General features: G+C 34.7%; 1 protein-coding gene and 1 long non-coding RNA gene across 2 annotated transcripts; one reads left to right on the top strand and one right to left on the bottom strand.

The window, feature by feature from the left end:
• The first annotated feature begins 5,811 nt into the window (after positions 1-5,811).
• LOC115987450 lies at positions 5,812-10,062 on the top strand. The gene is made up of 4 exons (XM_031110992.1): positions 5,812-6,201; positions 6,285-6,411; positions 6,530-6,602; positions 9,537-10,062. The coding sequence occupies exons 1-4, from the start codon at positions 6,174-6,176 to the stop codon at positions 9,804-9,806; spliced, it is 498 nt and encodes a 165-aa protein (XP_030966852.1). The 5' UTR covers positions 5,812-6,173; the 3' UTR covers positions 9,807-10,062.
• A 921-nt stretch (positions 10,063-10,983) lies between these two features.
• On the bottom strand, positions 10,984-15,664 carry LOC115983909. The gene is made up of 3 exons (XR_004090300.1): positions 15,347-15,664; positions 11,373-11,442; positions 10,984-11,272 (listed from the first exon to the last, which is right to left on the bottom strand). It is a non-coding gene; the product is annotated as an uncharacterized LOC115983909 (long non-coding RNA).
• Between the last annotated feature and the right edge of the window lie 8,493 nt (positions 15,665-24,157).

The following is a 24,157-nucleotide window of genomic DNA, read 5'->3' as shown; positions in this document are numbered from 1 at the left end:
ATCATGAAACCATTGTTCTTCTACATAGCTTATTTTTTAAATAAAGGGATAAAATCTTTTTTCGTCCCTATATTTTCATGCGATTCCCACTTTGGTCTCTAACTTTTTTTTTCACCGTTTTTAGTCCCTATCTTGAAAAACGCATCTCGTTTTTGTCCGTGCCGTTACATTAGAGATGGAAATTGCACATGTGGCAAACAGCATAAGTTAAGATCATTAAAATAATAATAAATTTTTTTATTTTAACATTAAAATATGCCACGTCAGTATTTAAATAAAAAAATTAAAAACAAAAAATTACATTAATTGAGATCTGAGGATGGCTTGGACAAGAACAATAAGAACATAAACCCAGATTTAAGAACACAATTAAAATCCAACAAACCTAGAAACACAAACACAAAAACGAAAACAACATATCTTCCTTGTCAACCAAACACAAATGCAACAAACACAAAACACAAACCCAGCAAACATCAACTAAGCGTGTTTATGTTTAGTTGATGGAATTTTTATTCCTGAAAAAGCTCTTTCACTTCAACTCACTAGTCTCCCTCCCATTGACCAAAACACACACACACACACACAAACACACAAAATCTGGGTAACTGCAGTGGCTATCCCTCCACCCAATCCTTACTCCCCACGGACACCACCACCACCACCACCGACCACGATGGCCCAACCCACTACTGGGCCCAAAACACCGCCGCCAATAGCAACAGCAACAGCAACATCAACATCAACATCATCCCACCTACCACCACCTCCCAAACTCCCCCAATACTAGGCCGACCCATGGAGGATGTATGGTCTTCATACACATTCGGCCGCGAGCTCGGCCAAGGCCAATTCGGCGTGACCTACTTGGTCACCCACAAGGACACCAGCGAGAAATTCGCGTGTGAGTCAATCGTGACTCGGAAGCTAATCAACCAAGATGACATCGAAGACGTGAAGCACGAGGTTCAGATCATGCACCATCTCACTGGGCACCGTAACATTGTGGAGCTTAAAGGCGCGTATAAGGATCGGCACTCAGTGAATTTGGTGATGGAGCTGTGTGCCGGTGGCAGCAAACATCAACGAAAAATTAGTTGATGGGTTTGTGTTTTGTGTTTGTTGCTTTTGTGTTTGGTTGACAAAGAAGATCTGTTGTTTTTGTTTTTGTGTTTGTGTTTTTGGGCTTGTGATTTTTGGATTTTAATTTTGTGTTTTTAGACCTGGGTTTATGTTCTTATTGTTCTTGTTCAAGTCACCCTTAGATTTCAATTAATGTAATTTTTTGTTTTTATTTTTGTTTTTAATTTTTTTATTTAGTTAAAATTAATAAATTAATTTTTTTATTTAAATGCTGACGTGGCATTTTTTAATGTTAAAATAAAAAATTTTATTATTATTTTAATGATCTTAACTTATGCCGCTTGCCACTTGTACAATTTCTGTCACTGATATAACGACGGGAACAAAAACGAGACGCGTTTTTCAAGATAGGAACTAAAGGCGATGAAAAAGAAAGTTAGGGACCAAAGTGGAAATCGCGTGAAAATGTAGGGACGAAAAAGGGTTTTATCCCTTAAATAAATAAGTCGATGAAAATAAGCTCATCTCCTTATCCCTAAAACAATAAAAAAGAAAAACAATCTATTGTATCTATTTTGTTGGAATCTATTCATTAAATACAATCTGATGTCCTCGGTATCCTGTTATTAAAGCTTTCACACATGTTGAGGAAAATATCACTCAACCCATCACTTCTGAACATATGTCTAGCCCATACTGTTGTGATATGCCCTTTCAACCAAACATATGCACCATTATCAATGTCCTTCATCTCATTCATGACCCTCTCAAATTCATGTGAATATGTTGCTTTTGCTGCTTTCCAAAACAAATCCATAATCAAGACACTAGGATTCCTCAAGTTGTTGTACAAATGTCTACAACCAGGGGTGGCTCTAGTTGGAGCCCAGGGGGTTCAAATGAACCCCCTGTACTGAAACCAAAAAATATATATATATACTCTCTTTTTTGGTTTTGACCCCTATAATAAAATTTTGAACACCTTGGTCCTATATTTTTTTTAAGCCTAGTTGAAAAAAAGTTTGAATATAATTCTTTTAACAATATCTTGGTCTTTTTAAACACACATACACACACACACCAAAAAAAAAAAAAAACCAATCACAAACCAATTTGATATAAAATTTGGAAAAAAATTTAATAAGCCTAACAACAAAAGTAGAAATTTGTTAATCTTACACCTTACAAAAAATTCACTTAGATCTTAAAAAAATTGAAATAAATCAATAAAATGGGAGATAAATTGATGAATGATTGCTTGGCTGTGTATATTGAAAGATATATAGTTTATAGGATTAATAAGTCGATGAAAATAAGCTCATCTCCTTATTCCTAATACAATAAAAAAGAAAAACAAACTATTGTGTCTATTTTGTTGGAATCTATTCATTAAATACAATCTGATGTCCTCGGTATCATGTTATTAAAGCTTTCACACATGTTGAGGAAAATATCACTCAACCCATCACTTCTGAACATGTGTCTAGCCCATACTGTTGCAATATGCCCTTTCAACCAAACATATGCACCATTATCAATGTCCTTCATCTCATTCATGACCCTCTCAAATTCATGTGCATATGTTGCTTTTGCTGCTTTCCAAAACAAATCCATAATCAAGACACTAGGATTCCTCATGTTGTTGTACAAATGTCTACAACAAATCCTATGCTTATACTATGGCCAATTATCTACAAATGTCTGCACCAACCCTTGCCAAGAAAGACAATAGTAGTTAGCATAAATATATATATATATATATATATATATATATATATATATATTACACACTAGCTTATTGTATGCAATTAAGCTCAAAACAAAAATGTTAGAGATACATTTTGCTGGTCTAATATGAATGTCCACCTCTTGCCATCACTAATGTCTGCCAGCAGCAAATTTATAAACCAAGTCCATGAGTCATTAGTTTCAGCTTCTAGAGGAAAATATTCTTCCTTAGGGTCTCTGGCAACTGTAACAAACAGTTGGCCTCTCATCTTGGTTTTTAGATGGCAAGCATCCGACCAACTTTTAGCCTACAACCTGCCAGGAATCCCTACTCACACCCAGACCAGCAGATATACAACCTCTCAAAATAGGGCACCCCAGTCTATAAGTCCATCTCAGCTGCCAAGTCTCCTTCAATAAAGGTGTGTCTTCATTAGAACTGTACTACCAAGACTGGATCTCCTCAGTTTTGCACAATAATCCCACACCTGATTATATTGCTCTATGTAAGACCCATCAACAAACTCTTGAGCCCTTTCCCTAGCCCTACTAGCCTTCCTTACACTGATATTTAGCACATATTTCAAATGCATAACATCTTGAATGTCCTTGCCTCATCACTTTTTTCATCAACTTCCTTGTAAGGAAATTGGCTGAACACCTTGGGTTTTTGTAGCTCCTGGTGCATTGTGCTCCAAGTTCAAGGTCTTCAACTGGCAACTTATCTCCCTTGACATCTTTGCTAAGTAAGTTGTAAACTTGCAAGGAGGTTGGCATCTTGCTCTAACCCTTAGTTTATCATTCTTCACAAACTTCACCCCCTATCCACCATTCATTCATACTCAGTAATAGCCTCCTTGAACTGTTTAGGTGAAATAAATAACATGTCATTCTCAAGAACTAGGTGTTCAGGATTGGAAACTGGTCTAAACACTGGGAACTTTTTCCTCTTTGTGACATTATCCACATTGGACCCATATCCATGATTGATAGTACCATCACCCTTATTGTCACTATCACCATCACCAACACCCTCACTATTAGATGATGACTCAGTTAGACTTAACAGCTCCTCACTTGTGTAGTCTGAGTTCATTACACCAGCACCCATCTGATCTAGCATTTGCACCACTACATCACTATCACTAGCACTACTATCTTCACCTAGATATCTCTGGCTGGGGTTCATTTGTCTAACTCCTTCACATCACTATAAGCAGTACTCTCATTACTATCAGTGGTGACAACCCCATCCTCTTGTGGTTCCTCAACAACTAGTTCCTTCCCTTGTCTCCTACACCCAAGTACTTCAACTTATGAGTCACTTTGGTTATCATGGACATTAATGAGAGCAGTAGTGACATCATTATCATGATTTTTATTAGTAGCATCCCTACCACCCTCATCACCACCATGATAGAACTCCCCATCCCTACCCCCATCCATACCACCCTCATACAGTTGATGATGACTATCCCAATCATCATCACCATCATAGAACTCCTCCTTATCATTAGAACCATTACTATAGGAAAAAACACTGACCATTATAAATGTACCCATTAGGGTCACTAATATCCAAAGGCTCTACATACTCAGACTTTACAAGAAGATCCAGAGTCACACCACTACCCCCATTAATATGGATAGGCTCATGTACTAGATGCTCTACATATACATGAATCTGTCCATGACCCCTCACCAAATCAGTCATGAACATTGCATCATGATCATCATTAATCAGGTGGAACATCCCACCCTCCTCATCATCCCTAAGCATTTTTTACCATAGCCTACTCATAGATGTATACCCAAAATCTTTACAGATGATCTCAATTTCTTCCATAAACCACTTATCAGGATCACCATCATTTACTACCCCTACATCACCCCCCACATACTCTTTACGATTCTCATTAAAATATCCAACATGATGCACATACAAAGTAAAGAACTCGTCCATTTTGCATGCATGAAACATCTAGTCAACATTATTTAATCCAATAAAGACAAAACTCAACCAAACAGTCAAACATGCCCTGACACTATTACATTCAAAACAATATTCCTCCAACATGGTATTTAAAATTTTATTTAATTTAAGCTTAATGATAACAGAGAACACATGAACAACCTTGATCCCTTAAAGGCCAAACAAAAAACACCAACCAAACAAAAAAAATTATCTAAATAAAAGCATAAACAATCATTTAAATAGTGGTCCCTAACCCATAAGAGAGACAAAATATGGTATGTGTTAAAAGTTAGAGAGAGAGAGAGAGAGAGAGAGAGATACACAGAGATAAAGAGAAAGTGAAAATAAGTTACCTTTTCGAGCTTCAAATTTAGACCCACTACTACACACTTGAAACTTCACCCACTAATTCTCACAACATTCTCCCTCTTCCAATCACATTAACGTCCCCCCTTCAAATCACAAGATTCGATGTGATTTTTGTGTGAATCGGTATCTCTGTTCATCGATTTAGGTTTTCTATTGACGACGGGTTTGATTTGGGGATTTTAGGGTTTAGGGATCAGGAGGAAGACGACAAGATTATTTGGGGATTTTAGGGTTCAACTTAAATTTGGAGGTTTTAGGTCTGGGTAATCAATGAAGTACATAGTTGATGAGTGAGGTCATGTGAGGTCACATGTGGGGTTGAGTGGCGGGAAGTTGATGTGGAATGGTAAGGTGTGGGTCACATGTAGGTCACGTGAGCTTCAGGGTACACGTAGGATTAGTTTAATATTATTTAAATGGGTGAGCTTAACACATAAGCGCTTTGTCTGTTACATAAGAGATTTTTGTTAGTGGGTCAACGACAATGACCAAAATAGAATTGATTTTCTTTTTTTAAGGACTAAATTAGTAGCAAAATCAAAATAGTGATGAAAATAAGAATCAACCCAAAATATAAGGACTAAAAGTATATTTTTGCCTAGATTTTTTCGTGACAAATGTTCAAAGTCACAAGTGAGGAACTAGTCGAGGATCTGAGCTTATTTTGTAAAAGCTTTTCGTCCACAACAACATCTACACAAACGCATTGCCCTATGCTTGAAGGTAAAAACTAGAGCCTATCTAGTTTAGTCAACAGCAACGTAGCCTATACTTATACGCCACCTGGGTTCAATAAGCCAAGAGGGTGTCGCGTGTTCATTGGCGAATCCCAATGGCCTCATCAGCTTGTGAAGAAAGCGAATGATAGCTGAATAGCTGATTGGTCTCTCCTTAATTAATTTCATCGTCATCATTGAGTGGCAGAGCAGAGACAGACATAAATCTAATCTAATCTCCATAGCACAAAAGTTGTTGTACTTTGTATATCTCTCTGTTACAGTTTAACCCACCATCTCCAATGGGACAAGTCCTAGGCCGATTACAAGGTGAACACCTTTCAGTTTTCTCTTTCAAATTACAGCAGTGCCAATCTAAAAGCTTTTGTTTGATACTAATAAATCTTGTGCAGGTAAACAGTGGAGGCAAAAGCAAGTTAGGAAAATATCAGACAAAGTGTTTGATCGTATTAAAAGTCAGTCTGGAACTGTTAGTTTGACATTTGAAGATTTGTACATAGCTATTCTTCTTGTTTACAAGTAAGAACTCAAAAAATCTTCTTTTCTCAATATTATATTATGTATTTAATTACTATTCAGATTAGTCTAATTCTTACTAAGAATGATTTTTATTATTTTAATTTTGGCCATGTTGCAGTGATATCAATAAGAACTTACCTGGGCCGCATTTTGATCCACCCTCCAAAGAACGAGTCAAGGAGATGATTACGGTACTCCTAATTCATTGATTAATTATATTTTTTTTTCAATGATAATGGTGAAACTATATATGAGCTTGTGTGGTGAAGTGAATTTGATCAAACTAATGCATATGTGTTATGTGGAGTTGACTGTTTTCGATAATTATTGTTGATCCATTTTGATCTGTATTTATTTGGCAAGGGTCGAGAGGCTGATTTATTGGGGATGAATTTCGATCATGTGCGAAAGAAATTGATGGAAATCAATATAATCATGATAAATCCTTCTCTTAAGACAACAAACTTATAGCTCAAATGGTATGTCTTGGTGTTTCTAATGGAACAGTTTAGGATTCAAATCCCCTACTCCAACTACTGAATTATTAAAGGCGAGAATGTTTTCAATGCAACCCAATGAGAAGATGTAAGGGAATGACATTATATTCGTTCCGAACCAATTTATGATTATGTAAAATATGATCATGGCAAGGGGCTCATAGCCTGGTGGCATGTCTAGCCATTCCCATGGGGAGAGTCTATGTTCAATCTGGCATGTCCTCCATTGCTTAATGTAGCAAAAATGAAATATAACACACTAAAGAATATGCTGGCGATTCAGCTACTTAAGTGTTTAGGTGGGTTTCAATGGTCACTTTACTTAGAGGAGCCAATATTCAATTCAGCATTTCATCGTCTGCTAAAGTCTCTAGCTTAGCTAAAATTTGTGATTTAGAAATGAACCTTGTCAGCCTCAAACACAAGTTATTTTTCAGCATATCAGTTCCTGTCTCCCATCAAAATATTGGCTTGGCAGCTGGCTACTTAGATTGTTTTCTTTGTGACTAAGGAGATTAGTAAATTTTTTAACCTATTAACCATTTCAATGAAGTTGATTTTATGATTTTCCTCTGATTTTGCATTTCAGTAGTTACTTACTTGTAAATCCCCTTAATACTGGTAATCTTATTCTTAAGTAAATTCAGAGTATATATAGTTTTTTGAGAGAAAAAAGGAAAGGAGTGCATCCTTGGCATTGGCGCCCGTGAAACCCTCTAAAACTGGAACTACATGTAGCAAACTCACCGTATAAGACAGTACTTGTTGAAAGGCTGCAAAATCAGGCTTATGCTGCTTTCTATCTTCAAAGGCTAAACAATACCTCGTCTTTGTGTAGGGATGACATGACATGGTCTCTGGTTGCATTGGATGTGCATGTGTTGATCTTAATCCATCCCTCAGAATGCTATCAGTTTATAAACTTAGTCCCTTGCTTATAGGATTTTTAACCAATTACGAATGAGATTCCTTTGTTCCTTTCTCTAAACAGTTGGGAGGAACATGTGAGTAATTCAACAGTTAGATTGTTACTGCCCATTGTCTTCTATGTTGCATTTGAATACATGAGTTTATTTTTATTTTATAATCTGAAGAAATTCCTTGATGAAATTTGGTTTTTTATCAATACTTTTGCATGATCTTTGTTGGAGACTAGTGTTTTCAAAGTTCTGTGAAATCCTTATATTTTAATGTAACACATGAAAATCATGTAGGATTTTATGTAAAAAGAGTTTATCCAATTCAATCAATATTAGCAATAGCTTTGTGGAAATTAGACTGTGCAATCATCATGGAAAATTGTCGTAATCTGTTTAGTGAAAGCTTTATTTCTATGCTGTATTAAACATGGGAGGTATTCTTTCTGTCATTGCTTCTATTTATAACCTGTTTAAGGTGTCTGTTTCAAAATAGTTGACCTCTAGAGCTTGAGGGCCTTGACTACATGTACCCAGCTCTGATGACTTTAGTACAAAATTATAGCTATGTATTGCAGAGAATGAATATGTGAATTTGTATTATTCATTTTAGTCAAGAGTAAATATGGTTTGCAACATGAGCCAATGCCTGTTCTTCCTTCTCTAGACCTTGATGCAAGTAAGAACGATCCTATTAAGGTAAGGGGCTGGGGATATGTAACGTGAAATCTTTTAAATTTCACATTATTAGATAAATGTTTACGGAGGTTTGGGATAAAACATTAGCATTTTAAGGGACAAGTTAGTTTTGTGAAAAATGGGAAGGATTGGGACTATGATATTAGTTTGTGGAAGAGCATTAGGTGTGTGGCAATCTTTTTCTTTGTTTTATTGTTTTAACACCAGGGTTGGTTTTAGTATGATATTTGGTGTGATGATGTTGCATTGAAGGATAGGTTTCGGACTTGTTCTTGATAGTGGTGACAAGGAATGTTCACTTGCATCATAGTTTGTATTTGGTGGGAGTTTAAGTCGGTTGACTTTTTCCTTGGAGTTATTGTACTCTAATGTTCCATTAGGTGAAAGGCAAGATAGAACTTGTTGGAGACTTTCTATGCATGAAAGGTTTGAGGTCTGCTCTTTCTATGAGGTTCTTAGAGGTCTCAACCCCCTTCCCTCGTTAGGCACAATCTATGATTGTAGTGTTTGCATGTTGGATAGGAAGACTTATGATCCGGTTGGATTGAGGGGGGAAGGAGGAGGAGTGAAGGGGAGTAGAGTAGAGTTAGCTAAAAATAAGCTAATTTTAGGTTAAATCTACTACTCTACTCCCTCCCTCCCCTCAATCCAAACGGACCATTAGTCATTATGAGAGAGATTAGGGACAGTTCCTTCACATATGTGGTCTATTTCGCAATAGAGCAATGATCGTACTTTCAACAATATAGAGCTGAATGGGAACTCAGGCTGAATATATTTATTATTTTATTTTTTATTTTTATATATTCTCTCTCTATTTGAGTGGCTGCAAGGTTCAGGAAGTATATATTATATTTCTCTTTTGGATTTTATAGCTCTTTTCAATTTTCAATTGCAACTTGCTGAAGAATGCCCTAAAATCATGTTGTATATTAGGTCTTCTATTTTTATATAAGAATCTGTCCTAGTAAAGAAAAAAGATAATGTCTTTTTTTTCCCTCAATATCTGCAGGACTGCGATTTGAACCTTGATGGGGAAATTGATCATGAAGAATTTGTGAAGTTTATCCAGCAGCTTACAGCTGAGACTCTAATTGCTGTTAGTCAGGGGCTGATTGTCAGTCTGGTTGTGGCACCAACAGTTGCAATGGCGACAAAGAGGGCTACTGAGGGTGTCCCAGGAGTTGGGAAGGTGGTGCAAAGGCTACCCAATTCTGTTTATGCATCCCTTGTGACTATTGCAGTTGTTTTCATTCAACAGTCAATTCAGGAGTCCGACTAGAGGCTGCCTTCCTTTTAAACTGAATTTATACATCCTGTACACATCATGACTCGGACTTATTTGCATACTATTTGTAGATTTGGTTATTGCAACGAATTATGTTTTAAGGGTTGTAACTTTGCTAGATATGTTTATATGCAGTTGAGATGATTAACTCCTATTGCAAGCCTCACTGTAAAACGCAAAATATTGCTTGAGCTATACTGAAATTTGAAGCACATGGTCTTTCTGAGTCAACCACCCTATATTTGATTAATCGGGTTTTTATGTATTATTTGCTAGCACATATGGCTTATGAGATATGGAACAGAATTTTGTAAGGAATGGAACAGAATTTTCCATTCTATTCCGTCCAAAATCTCCCAAACAGGGAAATGATGGGTTTCTCTACTCTTCTTGTATTTTCTTTTCTCCCCCATTTTCCAATCCCAAACAGCCAAACTTCCTGCAGGAGTGAAATCGTTCCAGTCCAAGTTTTAGCGGGTAAGATTGCCATCTTATTTCTTTTCTGAAAAAAGCAGATAAGAGTTACCCTTTTTTTTTTTTTTTTAAATGTCATCGATCTACAGAACTTTGCCATCACCTGCCGTCCAGACTCAAGCACCAACAATAGATGCATCCTTTTGGATGGATTATTTTTGTCTTAACCCAGTATGTGACAACTCAAAAGATTATCCATGTGTACTTTTAGTCAACCTACTTAATAATCATGACTTGTTTAAACAATCTAATGAATCACATAGATGGTTTTATAAACCGCAACATAATGGATTGAAGACACCTTCACTCCGGTTTTTTAGAAAAACTTTAATTACTTCTGTTTCTATCATTTGTAAATTCAGTTCTCGAAAATCTAAAGCCTTGAAATCTAGTCACTCCTTTGTATAAGGCTGTCCCAATAATTAAAGCTACTATTTTCTTTTTCTTAAGGTTGTGCAGGATTCAGTTTGGATTACATAGGAGGGAAATGGGAGGTAAGGAGGGCAAGAAAGAAAACAAAAGGGCTTTTGAGAATAAATGGGATTGGATTTTTATAGCAGAAATTCTGTAAATTGCAAATGGAGATCCAATACTTTTAAGCAAGACCACAAAAATTAAATCCAAAAAAAAGGAATTATTGCTTCAATGCATTCACAAATGAACTCAAAAATGAAATATTCATTACGGAGAAAGGGTATAACCATGACAATAAGAAAATTCAATGATTAAAAAGTGTGACAATGAATGCTCAGGCCCCAGATAGTTTAGTTAATGCAGTAAAGATATAGCTCTATAGAAATCTAATGACCATTCTAACTTCTATTATTACACCACTAAAAGGGGTTGATCTCAGTTGAATGCCTTGTCATATAAATGCAGAGCTTTTCCTGCCATAAAGGTTTGGGTCTAGCAAAGCCATGGTACAGCCAAGTTGCTTCAAGGAGAATTCAGCTTTTCAAGCTTAGCTTTGGCCAAATCAAGTTGTTCTACCCAGCATTCAGCAAATAAGAGAAAAATATATATATCTTAGCCGTTTAGCACCAAGAAAAAATATATATTACCAAGTCAATAGTAAAGATTTCATACTCTGTTCAGATGCTGTAGCTTTCTGGATAGTCGTTTGGAAAAATATGTTCCCATTTTTCTGATAGACAGCCTACAGTATACAAGGACAAAATGTTATCTCAAAACTAGGAAGCTTCTTGCCACCGAAAGAAAGGAAAGGAGAAAGTTTAAATTTTTCTTTAGATTAGTGAACAACATGTTGAGAAACATCTACAAGTCAAAGCAATTACATAAAAAAGAACTGACTGTTCAAAAGCAGAACATACATCACTTGCAGGGTTTTCAAACAATTTCTAACACTGAATTTAATTTTGAGCCAAATACATAATTTTCATCAATTAAAAAACTAGATTGTAGGTTATTCTAAAGTTTCTCAGACTCTACATAATACCAAAATCAAAATGCCATTATGGTCCATCATGGAGATTTATTCTGTTTCATAACTCTCAACTCCGCCATTTAAAAAATTACTGCTAGGCCACAACTAGCACTTCTTGGTGTCTCCTATGGAGACATTCAGGGTTCAAGTCCCTCTCTCCCAACTATCGAATTATCAATCAATAAATAAAATTACTGCAAGAATTATATAAAAATTGTCACATAGACACATACTATTATTTTAAGGAAAACTAGCTATCATGCAATAGTCCCACACTCCTGCTTTTTCATAGTTAATGAAAATAAAATTGTGCTGACTTCAGATTAAGTACTCATTATATAAATGGTAGTAAATTAATTTTATCAATCCTTTCAATGATGATGTTGATGATAACACAAGTTGAACCAGCCAACCTAAAAGGAAGCAGAAGGTAAACACACATATCCAAAGCATGTAGATTAAACTTAGAAACCTTCTTTGGAACCAAGATCAAGCTAAAAACAAGGGACATAAAGTCTGCATAACTTGATTTCTTCAATCTTTCAAATACTGGAGGTTCTACATTTTTTGCTTATTTTTTTGGGTCTCTTGTGACAAGTAAGATTATCACAAAGGTGCTAAAACAGGTGCAACCTAAGCACACAGAGAGTATACATAAGGCTTTCCTAAAACAGCAAAAAGAAAGGAAAAAAACAAATAGATAATGTTATATTAAATAATTAAATTCACAACTTTTTAACTTAAAATTTTGGGACAATCGGTAATTTATCATAGATTAAACCAGGAGGTCCTAGGTTCAAACCCTCGTCTACACCTTACCCATGCATTTTATGCCCACACGTGAAGGAGGATTGTTATATTAAATGATTCATTTCACCGTGAAGAAGTGTTAGATTAAATGATTCAATTCATCATTTCCTAACAACTTAAGCATTTGGAACAGTTGGTAATTTATTATTAAAATTTAAGAACCATCATGAAACTTTAGGAAAGAAACCAATCCTATAAAGGAAAGATGGTTTGAGATGCACTCAATTAAGCCTTGAGAATCCATTTTAAATCTCTACCAAGGATTCCCCTTTTCCCTTCAAAAAACTATTACTCCTCAGTCCTCAGCTACCAAATATTTCATATCAAGCTAGAAAGTACAGCTTCCCAGCTAAACTATGCCCTCCCACAGCTATTCTTCCACTTCAGCAGGCAAGCGTCTTAATGACATATCTAAGTGTAACCCACCAAACTCCAGAAGGGTTAAAAATAAGTAACTAATCTAAGACACAGAATACTGAGTTGGAATAAAGTATCAACTAGGATGACCTCCCAATATTAAACATGCTAAACAAAACTAAAAGAGTCAATGTAAACTAAAATCCCACCTATTAATGCCTTATAGTTCTAGATTTAGATATGGAACACAGATCTTGGTTTCTTGCGCTTTAATCTGATCAATTTGCAGGAAGTGGATTGGCAGGTAGCAAATCGGAGTAAATGTCGGGAAATCTACTAGAGGCAGCATAGTGGCTGTGTGTCAGCCCTAATGGACCACTATAGAACTGCTAAAAACCCAGTACAGATGCAATGTGGCTGCAACAAATCCCTTTTTCCTTCCTTTCCTGCTGAAAGTGCATGATAGAGAAAACTCAGGCTGTTCACAACTGTTGTGACCACTATTTTTTCCATGGTTTTTGTTTAATATTTATGCACTAAATATGCAATACCATCTCCCCTCCCCCCCCCTTAAAACTTCTCTTAAGTACAATATATCCTAAGAATGGATCCTTCAAACTAGTAGCTGTATTGGACACATGAACTTCCATTATTTTATAGTTTCTTTTCTTCCAATATTCTAAAATTTGACCGCATTTTCAAAAAAAGTTCAATCCCAATCACCATCCACATCCTTATTAGAAGCCAATCCCAACTACAATTAAGGAATTTTTCTTTTTCCGAAATATGGTGTTAAAAGGATATTAAAAAAAAAGTGGTTCACATATAGATATCACTCTGATTGTCTTATTCATTTAGCACCACCCATAAGCCCACTCACAGTGACAGTCTCTACGAATGCTGCCTAAACAGTGGAAGTGATAGAAAAAAAAAAAAATCTCAAACCACCAATTAGGTCCATATACTTCAGATGCACCATTGGCTTTTTCTTGGAGCCTCTGATTGTGCTTGCTTTGTTTCCAAAAAAACCCGACTCTAAGCCTCAAACTACATTTATTGTTGACCTAATATTGAATAGACTAAATAAAACTATCAATCCCTTATAGGTCTACTTCATGCAGAGAGGGCAGGAAGTAGCCAAAGAATACAAAAGAGCCACAACAGATTATGTAAAAAGGACAAAGACTCTAAATGTAGCTATGGAACACAAATCTGATTGATTTCTTGAGCTTTAATCTGATGGACTTAGAGGAAGGCGCTTCACAGGTGGCAAATAGAGTAAATGTGGGCAATCTACTAAAGGCAGCACATAGCCCTGTTTCAGCCAGATGCGACATTAATGCCTGACAGTTCTAGATTTAGATATGGAACACAAATCTTGGTTTCTCAAGCTTTAATCTGACCAAGGTAAAAGGAAGTGGCTTGGCAGGTGGCAAATTGGAGTAAATGTTGGGCAACCTACTAAACGCAGCACAGTGGCCCTGTGTCAGCCCTATAGAACTGCTACAAACCCACTATAGATGCAATATGGCCGCAACAGATCTCTTTTTTTTTATTCCTTCCCTCCCTAAAATGCCATGATAGCACCCTAAAAGTCAGGCTGTTCACAACTGCGATATGTTGGACACATGAACTTCCATTGTTTTTTAGTTTCTTTTCTTCTAATATTATAAAATTCGACCACATTCTCACAAAAAAAGTTCATTCTAATTCACCATCCACATCTTAATTACAGACCAATCTTTTTTCTATTTTTTCGAAATATAGCGTTAGACCACAAAAAAAGATTGCATATAGATATAGCTTTGTCATATTCATGCCAAGAGCCTTGTCACTCAAATGGAACTTCCTATTGTTTCCAATATAGATGTCCAAGGTTTAAATCCCCCCTCCCCCTTTGTAACTATTAAAAAAAAAAAAAAAAAGACACGGGTACGCCAGAGAAAAAAAAAAACTCTCAAACCACCCAAATACTTTACAAAATCTCCTATTGTTACCAATCAGCTCCAAATACTTTACAGAGCAATTTTTGAAAAATTATAAGACACGGGTACGCCACCCAAATGAAGTGTCTGTGCAACCTAGCTTCAGACCCTCCATTGGCTATTTCTTGGAGCCTTTGATTTTGCTTGCTTTGTTTTCAAAAAAAAACCTCACTATTTAGTCTCAAAGTTTCAATGCATTTACCACAACTTACATTTATTATTGGAAAATTTCACCTACAACGCTCATGAAACGCTGCGTGGGTAATTTTGAAAAGGTTTATTGTGATTGACTCTGTGGGTAATTTTCACAAGCACTTGGCACACATACTCCATGTCCGTGGAAACGATAAAAGAGAGATCAGCAGAAGACAAGGACAAGTTAAATTCTAAGATGAAACATAGAATCAAACGTGGTATAGTATTATAGTAAAGAGTAAAAAAGAAAGAGGGGTTGATAAGGTTACCCTGGATGAAGAAAGATGATTGAGTTCGGCAATAGCAACCTCGTGGCTTCTTAGCTCTTTGATGAGTCCCAGTACTACAGGAGTCGCCTCTGCCATTTTTTGATTTCTCCACTAATTATCTTATCCCACACCGATACGATACAAGCTTATTATTATATTCATATGCAGTTGCAAGAATTATTTAAATCGCCGAGCCTGGTAACGTAGGCTTGTCACCAAGTGGGGTATTAAAGTGGTTGGATTTATGTGTGGCTCTTCAAGGTAGTCATGTGTTGAAGGACCTTGACCCATGGTTTAATGGGCTAACCACATCCTACATGGGTGGGTAGCAATTACAAACAAAACAAGTGAGTTTCATTAGATTATCAATATATCTTGAAGGCCCTCTTGGTCCATGGGTTTAATGGGCCAACCTCATCCTACATGAGTGGGTAGCAATTACAAACAATTGAATAGCATGCCTAGCTTGGGACCCCATAGAAACCACCACTTTTTTATTTTAATTTTTTAGACTGATTTTAGGTACTTTTGAAATTGCACAATTTTAATTTGTTAACAACGAAGCAAAGGGGTATTGGGTCTTCACTCTTCACTCATTATCAATGATTGTAAATTGACATTTTTAACGGGTAATTACAAATAATTGAATATTGAATAGATTATCAACACATCCCAAAGGCCCATGGTCCATGGTTTAATGAGGCAACCTTGCCCTACATTTTATTTATTTATTTATTTATTTTTTCAGAAAAAGGACAATGTGTATTATTAAGAGAGGTTGTTCAAATTAATCTATAATACATAATTAATATCTAGTAGTACATTTTCCATCTAGATTGATAAGGGAGGGGAAAGTGTCACTCTTCATGTATGAATGAGCAATCTCATTACAATGCCAACGTACACAAGATAAATTAAAAGTTGAAAAATGTGATGCAAGGAAGTGGATATCATAGACAATGCATCCATATTGAGCCAAGGAACTGCTACTACTCTGCAGGACTTGGAATCACCTTCTAGGACAATGTTGTCAAACCCCAATTCTAAAGCTAGTTCAAGGGCCGGTGTTGCCACTAATGTCTCCACCTCTATGACTATGGGAGGTAGAGGAACCAATTGCGACAAAGAAGCCATATCTAAACCATCAGTGTTTTGTCTAACAACACCCAATCCTATACAATTGTCATTCTCAAACATGGCTCCGTCAAAATGAAACTTGTAGCATGAAGTCTCAGGCTTTGTCCAAGAGGTTGGATGGATTATTAAAACATATTGGGAAAAAATTCATTGTAAAGCCTATTGTTTAAGGTTGTAACAAATTAAACCCATTAGTTTTAAAAGTAACAAGTAGAAAACTTAAGATTTTAAAAGGTACAAATTAAACACTAATGTTTCAAAAATAACAAATAAAATCGTATTGTTTAAAAAATTAACAAATTAAACCTCGATCCATTTAAGTGGAATGATATTTTATCTGGAATTTAATATAACCTAAGAGATTATTATTAAAACTATAAAGTTTAATTTGTTACTTTTAAAAGGTTGAATGCTTTAATTTGTTATAACTCTGAATTATAGGGTTTAGACTTTAATGTGCACTTTTACTCCTATTAAAGCCCTAAACAAGGGGATGAAGAGAGTTTTTTTATTTAACAAAAAAAAATAAAAAGAAGAGGTTTTTTTTTTTTTTTTTTTTTTTTTTTTTTTAAGTATCCCTTCCATTCCATTCCCCATATTCCCTTTCCATTACTTAATTCGATAAGCTATCTTTAAGTTTTTTTTTTTTTTTGAGAAGATAACTTTAAGTAACTTAAAATTTTTCCCCCTCTTCTTTAAGGGTCTATTTGGTTGGCAAAATGGAAAAGTGGAAGGATAGAAAAAATTTTAATTTCTCTCTTTTTTGTTTGGTTGGGAGTGAAAAAGTGGAGGGATGGAAAAAATGAGTTTATATAAATTTACTTATACAGCTATGTTAAAAAATGATGGCCAATTAATACAAAAAAGTAACCAAAAAAAAAACCAATCACCCAATTTATTAAAAAAAAAAATCATGTCCATAAAAAAAAAAAAAATCATGTCTATTTAAAAAATTAAAAAAAAAAAAAAAAAAAAAAAAAAAAAAAAAACAAAACAACTATCACAGCCACAGCCCAGAAAGGAAAAAAAAAAAAATTCAACGTCCAAGAAAGAAAAAAAAAAGAAAAAAAAAAGGAAAGAGGCAATGTGCCTAGCGCGCGCGCGCGCACACACACACACACACACACAAAAAAAAAAAAAAAAAAAAAAATTGAACATGGGCATTTTTGTCCATTAAGCAACCATATTTTTTCTCTTCAAATTTCTCTCCATTTTGGGGAGAAAACTTTTTGGTGGGCCCAGGGAGAAAACACCTAGACTCCACCATTTATTTTCCTTTCTCCCCACCCAACCAAACACACTCAAAAAAGTTTTACTTCCTATTTTCTCTCCAAAGTTTTCCATCCACCATATTTTACCTTCAAACAAACACACCTTAAGTAAATCAACTACCCAAATTCAAAGTTGAGCTGAATTGATCGCCTTACTTGTTTCCAAGTTCCAACAATTTTTTGTTTGGCTATTCGAATTTTTTGGCCAAAAGGCTCAAAACCAACATTGGGCAGTTCGGTGGTTGGTTGGAGTTTTTGAATTCCAACAAAAATTGAATTGACTAACAGATATATGGTATTTACATTTTTAGGTTTTTTATAAATTATATATTAAAATGTTGTCTATATATGTGCGTGCCAAAAATGAGGTTGGCAAGTTGGTCCTCACTTGGGCTCACAATCTATTTGTGATATGGGCTTTGGATTTCCTACTTTGGGTAGTTCCTAACACGGAGACCCAACACAGTAACCTCCCTTAAGAATTTCTCTTCTCTCACTACAACCTCTTTTCTATTGCTCCCTCTACTCCTTGTTTCTTCTCTCAACCATTCAACCCCTTTTCATCCTCAACTTCTCATATTTATAGCCTAATAATTAGTGGAGAAACTATGATTACCTCCAACGTTAGTGCGATAGGAGGTCCAATGTCGTTAATTATAAGTGGGTGTTTAGGTGGGAGTGGGGTGTGGTGAGAGTGGCTTTGGAAATGGTTCCCACTTCAGTAAATATGCTCGGCAGGAATATTCAGCAAGGCACTGCCCGGCATACAAGAGATGGTGTCCCCAAGCGCCTTTCTACTTGCTCGGGATGTGGTTTGCCAAGCAATGCCCAAGCGGCGAAAAAGGGTGCGTGCCAATTGAAATTATCCACTCCTCAGGCTTTCGGGCAATGTGAGGCCTGGGGTAGTGACTTTTGTGGACTCTGGCTGGGGCCTTATGAGGAAAGAGGTTGATGCCATGGGCTACATTGTTGAGTCAGGATCCAAGGCCCAGTTGGGCCTGGGTATCACAGCATCGTATAGTATATATGTTTTTAGAACATGGTAGGTTAATTTTTATTGTGGGTGGTGGGGGAAGGGGGTTGGTTACAAAATACTTTTTATAGAGCATGACTTAGGTACTTAAGATTTTGCTATATGGATTTTTTTTTCATGGGTTGAAAGTGTATTTTTTAATTAAATAATCACATGGATGAATCTGAAGAGAGGAATCTAAGGAACAGCACTTAAGGTACTGTACCTTAATTTTGTCCCTTTTTATATTTACATGAAAAGTAGAATAGTTAAAATATATATTTTTTAAATAAATATTTAGATATAATTTGACAAAAAATTTGCATAGTGTGATATTAATACTTTAATGCTAAAGCTCTATAGTTTAGTAGCAATTAATTAAACTCTATAATCTATATCTATATATATTTAAAAGTTAAAGCATAGAGTTTAATGTTGTTGCGCTTTTGTTGAGCTATATTAGTGCCACATCATCAACCTATTTTCAAAATTTTCTCTCTCATTTTTAATTAATTTTCTCCTTATTAATTTGCCACTTTAGAATTACACATTCTCCAACCTTTACTTACTTTTACATATTTATCTCCTCACAACTCTATACCTTAACCTTACAATTTCTCCATTCCTCCATCTTTCCTTTATTTTGACTCTTCTTCTCCTCATTTTTTTTACTATAAAAATTTGTTATTTTCTCTACCATTCAATCCATATTTTGCTTACACAAAAGGGATCTCATTTTTAATTATTTTTCTCCTTATTAATTTGCCACTTTACAATTACACATTCTTTAATATTTACTTACTTTTACCTTTTTATCTCCATCCTACTCTATATCTTAACGTTACAATTTCTCTATCCCTTTATCTTCCTTTTATTTTGACTCTTCTTCTCCCTTTTTTTTTTACTATAAAAAAATGATATTTTCTCTTCCAATCAATTCATATTTTGCTCACACAAAAAGGTGAATACTCTCTCTCTCTCTCTCTCTCTCTCTCTCTCTCTCTCTCTATATATATATATATATATATATATTCCTTCTTTGGGTGGATGTTTAATTCTTTAGATTGATGAATTTTTATGTTTAACTCTATATTAGGTTGATATGATTTGATTATTTATGATTATATTTTAATTTTTTATCTTTTTAATTTTATTTTCTTTGTTTGTTACAAGTTATCATATGAAATTACAAAATGATTTAATGTTATTCTATTACATAGCATGACTTTGATAATTTGATATTTGCAACTATACACTTTCTTTTGAATATTCTTCTACTCATCTTCTTTTATATAATTTTGTTATTTGTCTCACATTCTATTCCAAAAAATGTGATCTCTCTCTCTCTCTCTCTCTCTCTCTCTCTCTCTCCATTATTAATTCTTTCTTGCAACTTTATTTTAGATTGATGATTTTCTTTTTCTTTTTTTTTTTTCTTTTTTTTTTGTGTCTCTACTTTTAGATGATACACTTTGGTCGTGTGTTTTTTGAGTTATTTATCACATGTACTCTCTATCTCTCTTATAATTTTGGTTTAAGTTAATTTTTAGATATTCTAGAAGTGAGATGATTATGTATTTGAATGTCTATATAAATTATTTGAGTAATATTAATTATAAATTTGTAATGAGGTTTAGTTATCATGATAATCTTCTTAAGAGAATGAAAAATTCAAATAATTAATATTGGAACTTAAAAATTTTAGTTGTAGAAAAAGAAACCATAACACACAATACAAAAGTTTGAATAATATCGATCACTTGAAAAAAGAATAGTATTTTTTTTCTTTTATCTCAAATATATATATATATATATATATATATATCAATCAAATGCACCTAAATTTTTCAAAAAAAATTAAAAAAATAAAATGATATATTTGTAGAGATGGAGAGATGAAAAATAATTTTAGAAATAATATCTTCAGTACGTTTTATATATCTAAAAGCTAAAGCATAGAGTTTAATGTTGCCACACTCTTGTTGAGCCACATTAGCGCCATATCATCAACCTATTTTCAATATTTTCTCTCTGACTTTTAATTATTTTTCTCCTTATTAATTTGCCACTTTACCATTATACATTTTCCAACATTTACTTACTTTTACATTTTTATCTCTCAACTACTCTATACCTTAACCTTACAATTTCTCCATCCATTTGTCTTTCTTTTATTTTGACTCTTCTTCTCTCCATTTTTTTACTATAAAAAATTGTTATTTTCTCTTCCATTCAATCCATATTTTGCTCACACAAAAAGGTGAATACTCTCTCTCTCTCTCTCTCTCTCTCTCTCTCTCTCTCTCTATATATATATATATATTTTTTTTTTTTTATAATAGGTGAAACTAATAGAAACTCATATTAAAATTCCAAATTAGAGTTCTAATTTTGTGCCATGTGTCCTAAATTATTTATTCTTAAAGAGTTTTATTTCTTAATTTTAAAATCAAATGTGAGACCATATCAAAAATATTCATCAAAGTGAGTTATTAAGTACAAAAACCAAATACTTCTTTCTTTTGGTGGATGTTTAATTCTTTAGATTGATGAATTTTTATGTTTAACTCTACTTTTGGTTGATTTGATTTTAATTTTTTATCTTTTTATTTTTATTTTCTTTGTTTGTTACATGTTATCCTATGAAATTACAAAATGATTTAATGTTATTCTACTACATAGCATGACTTGGATAATTTGGTGTTTATAACTATTTTAGGTTCTAAAGACTTAGGATTTTAAGTATTTAGAACTCTAATTTGTATTGTTGGCAAACCATGATCAAAACAAAGTGTTTAGAAGTGTTTTAGTCTTGCTCAACGTTGTGCATTTATGTAAAGTTGGAATCGAGCTTAATGCAGAAAAGATTAATGCATTTTAGCCTGGCTCGATTGATCGAAACTTAGGCTCAATTGATCGAAACTCGGGCAGAATGTTTTTTTTTTTTTGCAGAATTTCCAATGTAACCCTAGTTGTTTTAAAACGTTTTTAGGGTTTCTAATTTGTCCTAAGTATAAAAGGAAAACCCTAACCACGTTTTAGTGTTGCTCATATTGCGGTTTGTGTAAATCTCTTGTGAGAACTAGAGGAGTTTTCCTTTACACAAACTTAGGGTTTTCAAGGAGAAGATTTATCTACACCTTGATGATCAACTCAGTTGCTGCCATTGAAGTTTAAAAAAAACACAAGCAGGTGTGCTTGTATCTGGTGGTGAATCCAAGAAAGAAGGAGTCCGTGAATTCGGAGCTTGCACGTGGTCGTGTCAGTAAGTTCTACTGGTTGGTAGCAATAAGAATTCGAGCGTGGGGGCTTGTAAGTCTTATTGTATGAATTTCGATTCTTTCAAGATAGTGGATTCAAGTTTACCTTGAGGATAACTAGGTCAAATCCTCCCAGATTTTTACCGGTTTGGTTTCCTAGGTGATCATATCTTGAGTTATTTATTTTTCTGCTGCTTTGCATGTTATGATATTTGTTATTGTGATAACCTAGACTTGTTAAATTGGACTAAGTAACAACTTGGCTAATTACTTAGGTTAAATCAATTGTTTTAAGGGGTCTAAAAACTATCAAGTGATATCAGAGCGGGTTGCTCTTTTGTTGTTGATCTTTTGATCACTGAGCTGATCCTTGACCCCTGTTGTCATGGAATATAGACACTCTCTAGTTATTCCTCCTCACTTTGATGAGAATAATTATGCTTATTGGAAAGTAAGGATGAAAGCATTCCTGAAATCTATTGATGAGAGAGTGTGGAACTCCGTTGAATACGGATGGGAGAAGCCTATTACTCCTGTTAGTGAGTGGGAAACTTCTAAAAAAGAAGCAGCTGCGTTTAATAGCAAGGCTATGAATGCTATCTTTAACGCTGTTTCTATAGAAGAATTTAAGAGAATCTCTAATGTTGAGGTTGCTCATACGGCTTGGAATATCCTCCAGACTGTATATGAAGGCACAAAGGCTGTCAAAATCAATAAATTGCAGCAATTGACTTCTAAATTTGAAAGCATTAGGATGTTTGATGATGAATCTTTTGAAGAATTCTATGCTAAATTGAATAACATTGTTAATTCTGCTTTTAACTTGGGTGGAATCTATGATCAACCTAAAATTGTTAGAAAGATTCTTAGATTTTTAACTGAAGACTTTAGACCCAAGGTGACTGCTATTACTGAAAGCAAGGATGTGGACTCCATCCCTGTTGATGAACTTGTAAGATCTTTTCAATCCTATGAGTTGGATCTACCCAAAACTACCAAATCCAAATCAATGGCTCTTAAGTCAGTTGATGATGTTAAAGGTGGTGGATTTGATGATGAGCTCTCTGCTACAGAGATTGCCTATCTTGCCAAGAATTTTAGAAACTTTCTCAGGAATAGTAACAGAAAGGCAAGAGGCATGAACACTGCTGAACCTAGAAACTTTAGGAAGTATGATCCCACTAAGGTGAACAATAATGATAAACCCAGAGAAAAAGTAGGTTAATCTTCTAATAATTCTTTAGGTTCTCAGTGTTTTGGATGTCAAGGGTATGGTCACATGAAATCTGAATGTTCTACCTATTTGAAGTCTAAGGGTAAGGCTATGGTTGTAACCCTTAGTGATGGTGAAGTTTCTGATAATGAGTCTAATTGTGATGAGGATGGAAACTTCATTGCTTTCACCGCTACTGCTGTAGTCGATGAAAGCATATCTGTTGAAGAGAACCCTTCTGATGAGGAACTCTCTGAAGATGCAGATTTTCAAGAGGCCTATAATAAACTTTGCAAAGTTGCTGCAAAGGATGCTATGAATGTTGAACTTGGCCTGAAGAAAATTGAATCTCTTAAACTTGATAAGAAAATTTTGCTTATTAAACTGTTTAATACTACTGAACTTTTGAACAATGTGAAAACTGAGAATATGCTTTTGCTTGATAAAGTTAAATTTTTGGAACTTGATTTATCTGTTGCTAGATCTGCTAGTTCTAAACTTGATCAAACGTTGAGTATTCAAAAGTCTTCTTCTGACAAAACTAGATTAGGTTATGTTGAAAGCATCTTTGTGTCTGCTCCCCATTCCACAAAGTTTGTTCTTTCATCTTCTTCTGAACCTTCTGTGAGTGAGATAATGAGTGAAACTGTCAAACCCCCTGTGAGTGAGGTTGTCAAACCCATAGAAGTTTCATCATCTAGGAAGATTAGGTTTGATCTAAAAGAGTCTAAGTCTAAGAAGCCTACCCTATCTAAGGCCAAGACACATGATAAGCCTGCATGGGTTTGTCACTTTTGTGGAAAGTCTAGACACATATGTCCTAACTGTTACAAGCTACAAGCTGCAAAGAGAGCAAACAAACCAAAAGTACATATGCCTCAAGCACAAGATCCTATGGTACTTACTGGTGAATTAGTA

Source organism: Quercus lobata, chromosome 4 (genome assembly GCF_001633185.2).
Source record: "Quercus lobata isolate SW786 chromosome 4, ValleyOak3.0 Primary Assembly, whole genome shotgun sequence".
Classification (NCBI taxonomy): domain Eukaryota; kingdom Viridiplantae; phylum Streptophyta; class Magnoliopsida; order Fagales; family Fagaceae; genus Quercus; species Quercus lobata.
This window is presented reverse-complemented; position numbering and strand designations above follow the sequence as displayed.

Bases quoted from the DNA above. Each gene is read 5' to 3' on its own strand.
- LOC115987450 (XM_031110992.1), top strand. From the start codon at position 6,174: ATGGGACAAGTCCTAGGCCGATTACAAG. The intron at 6,412-6,529 runs GTAAGAACTCAA...GCCATGTTGCAG, and splicing joins GCTATTCTTCTTGTTTACAA to TGATATCAATAAGAACTTAC. The intron at 6,603-9,536 runs GTACTCCTAATT...CAATATCTGCAG, and splicing joins GAGTCAAGGAGATGATTACG to GACTGCGATTTGAACCTTGA.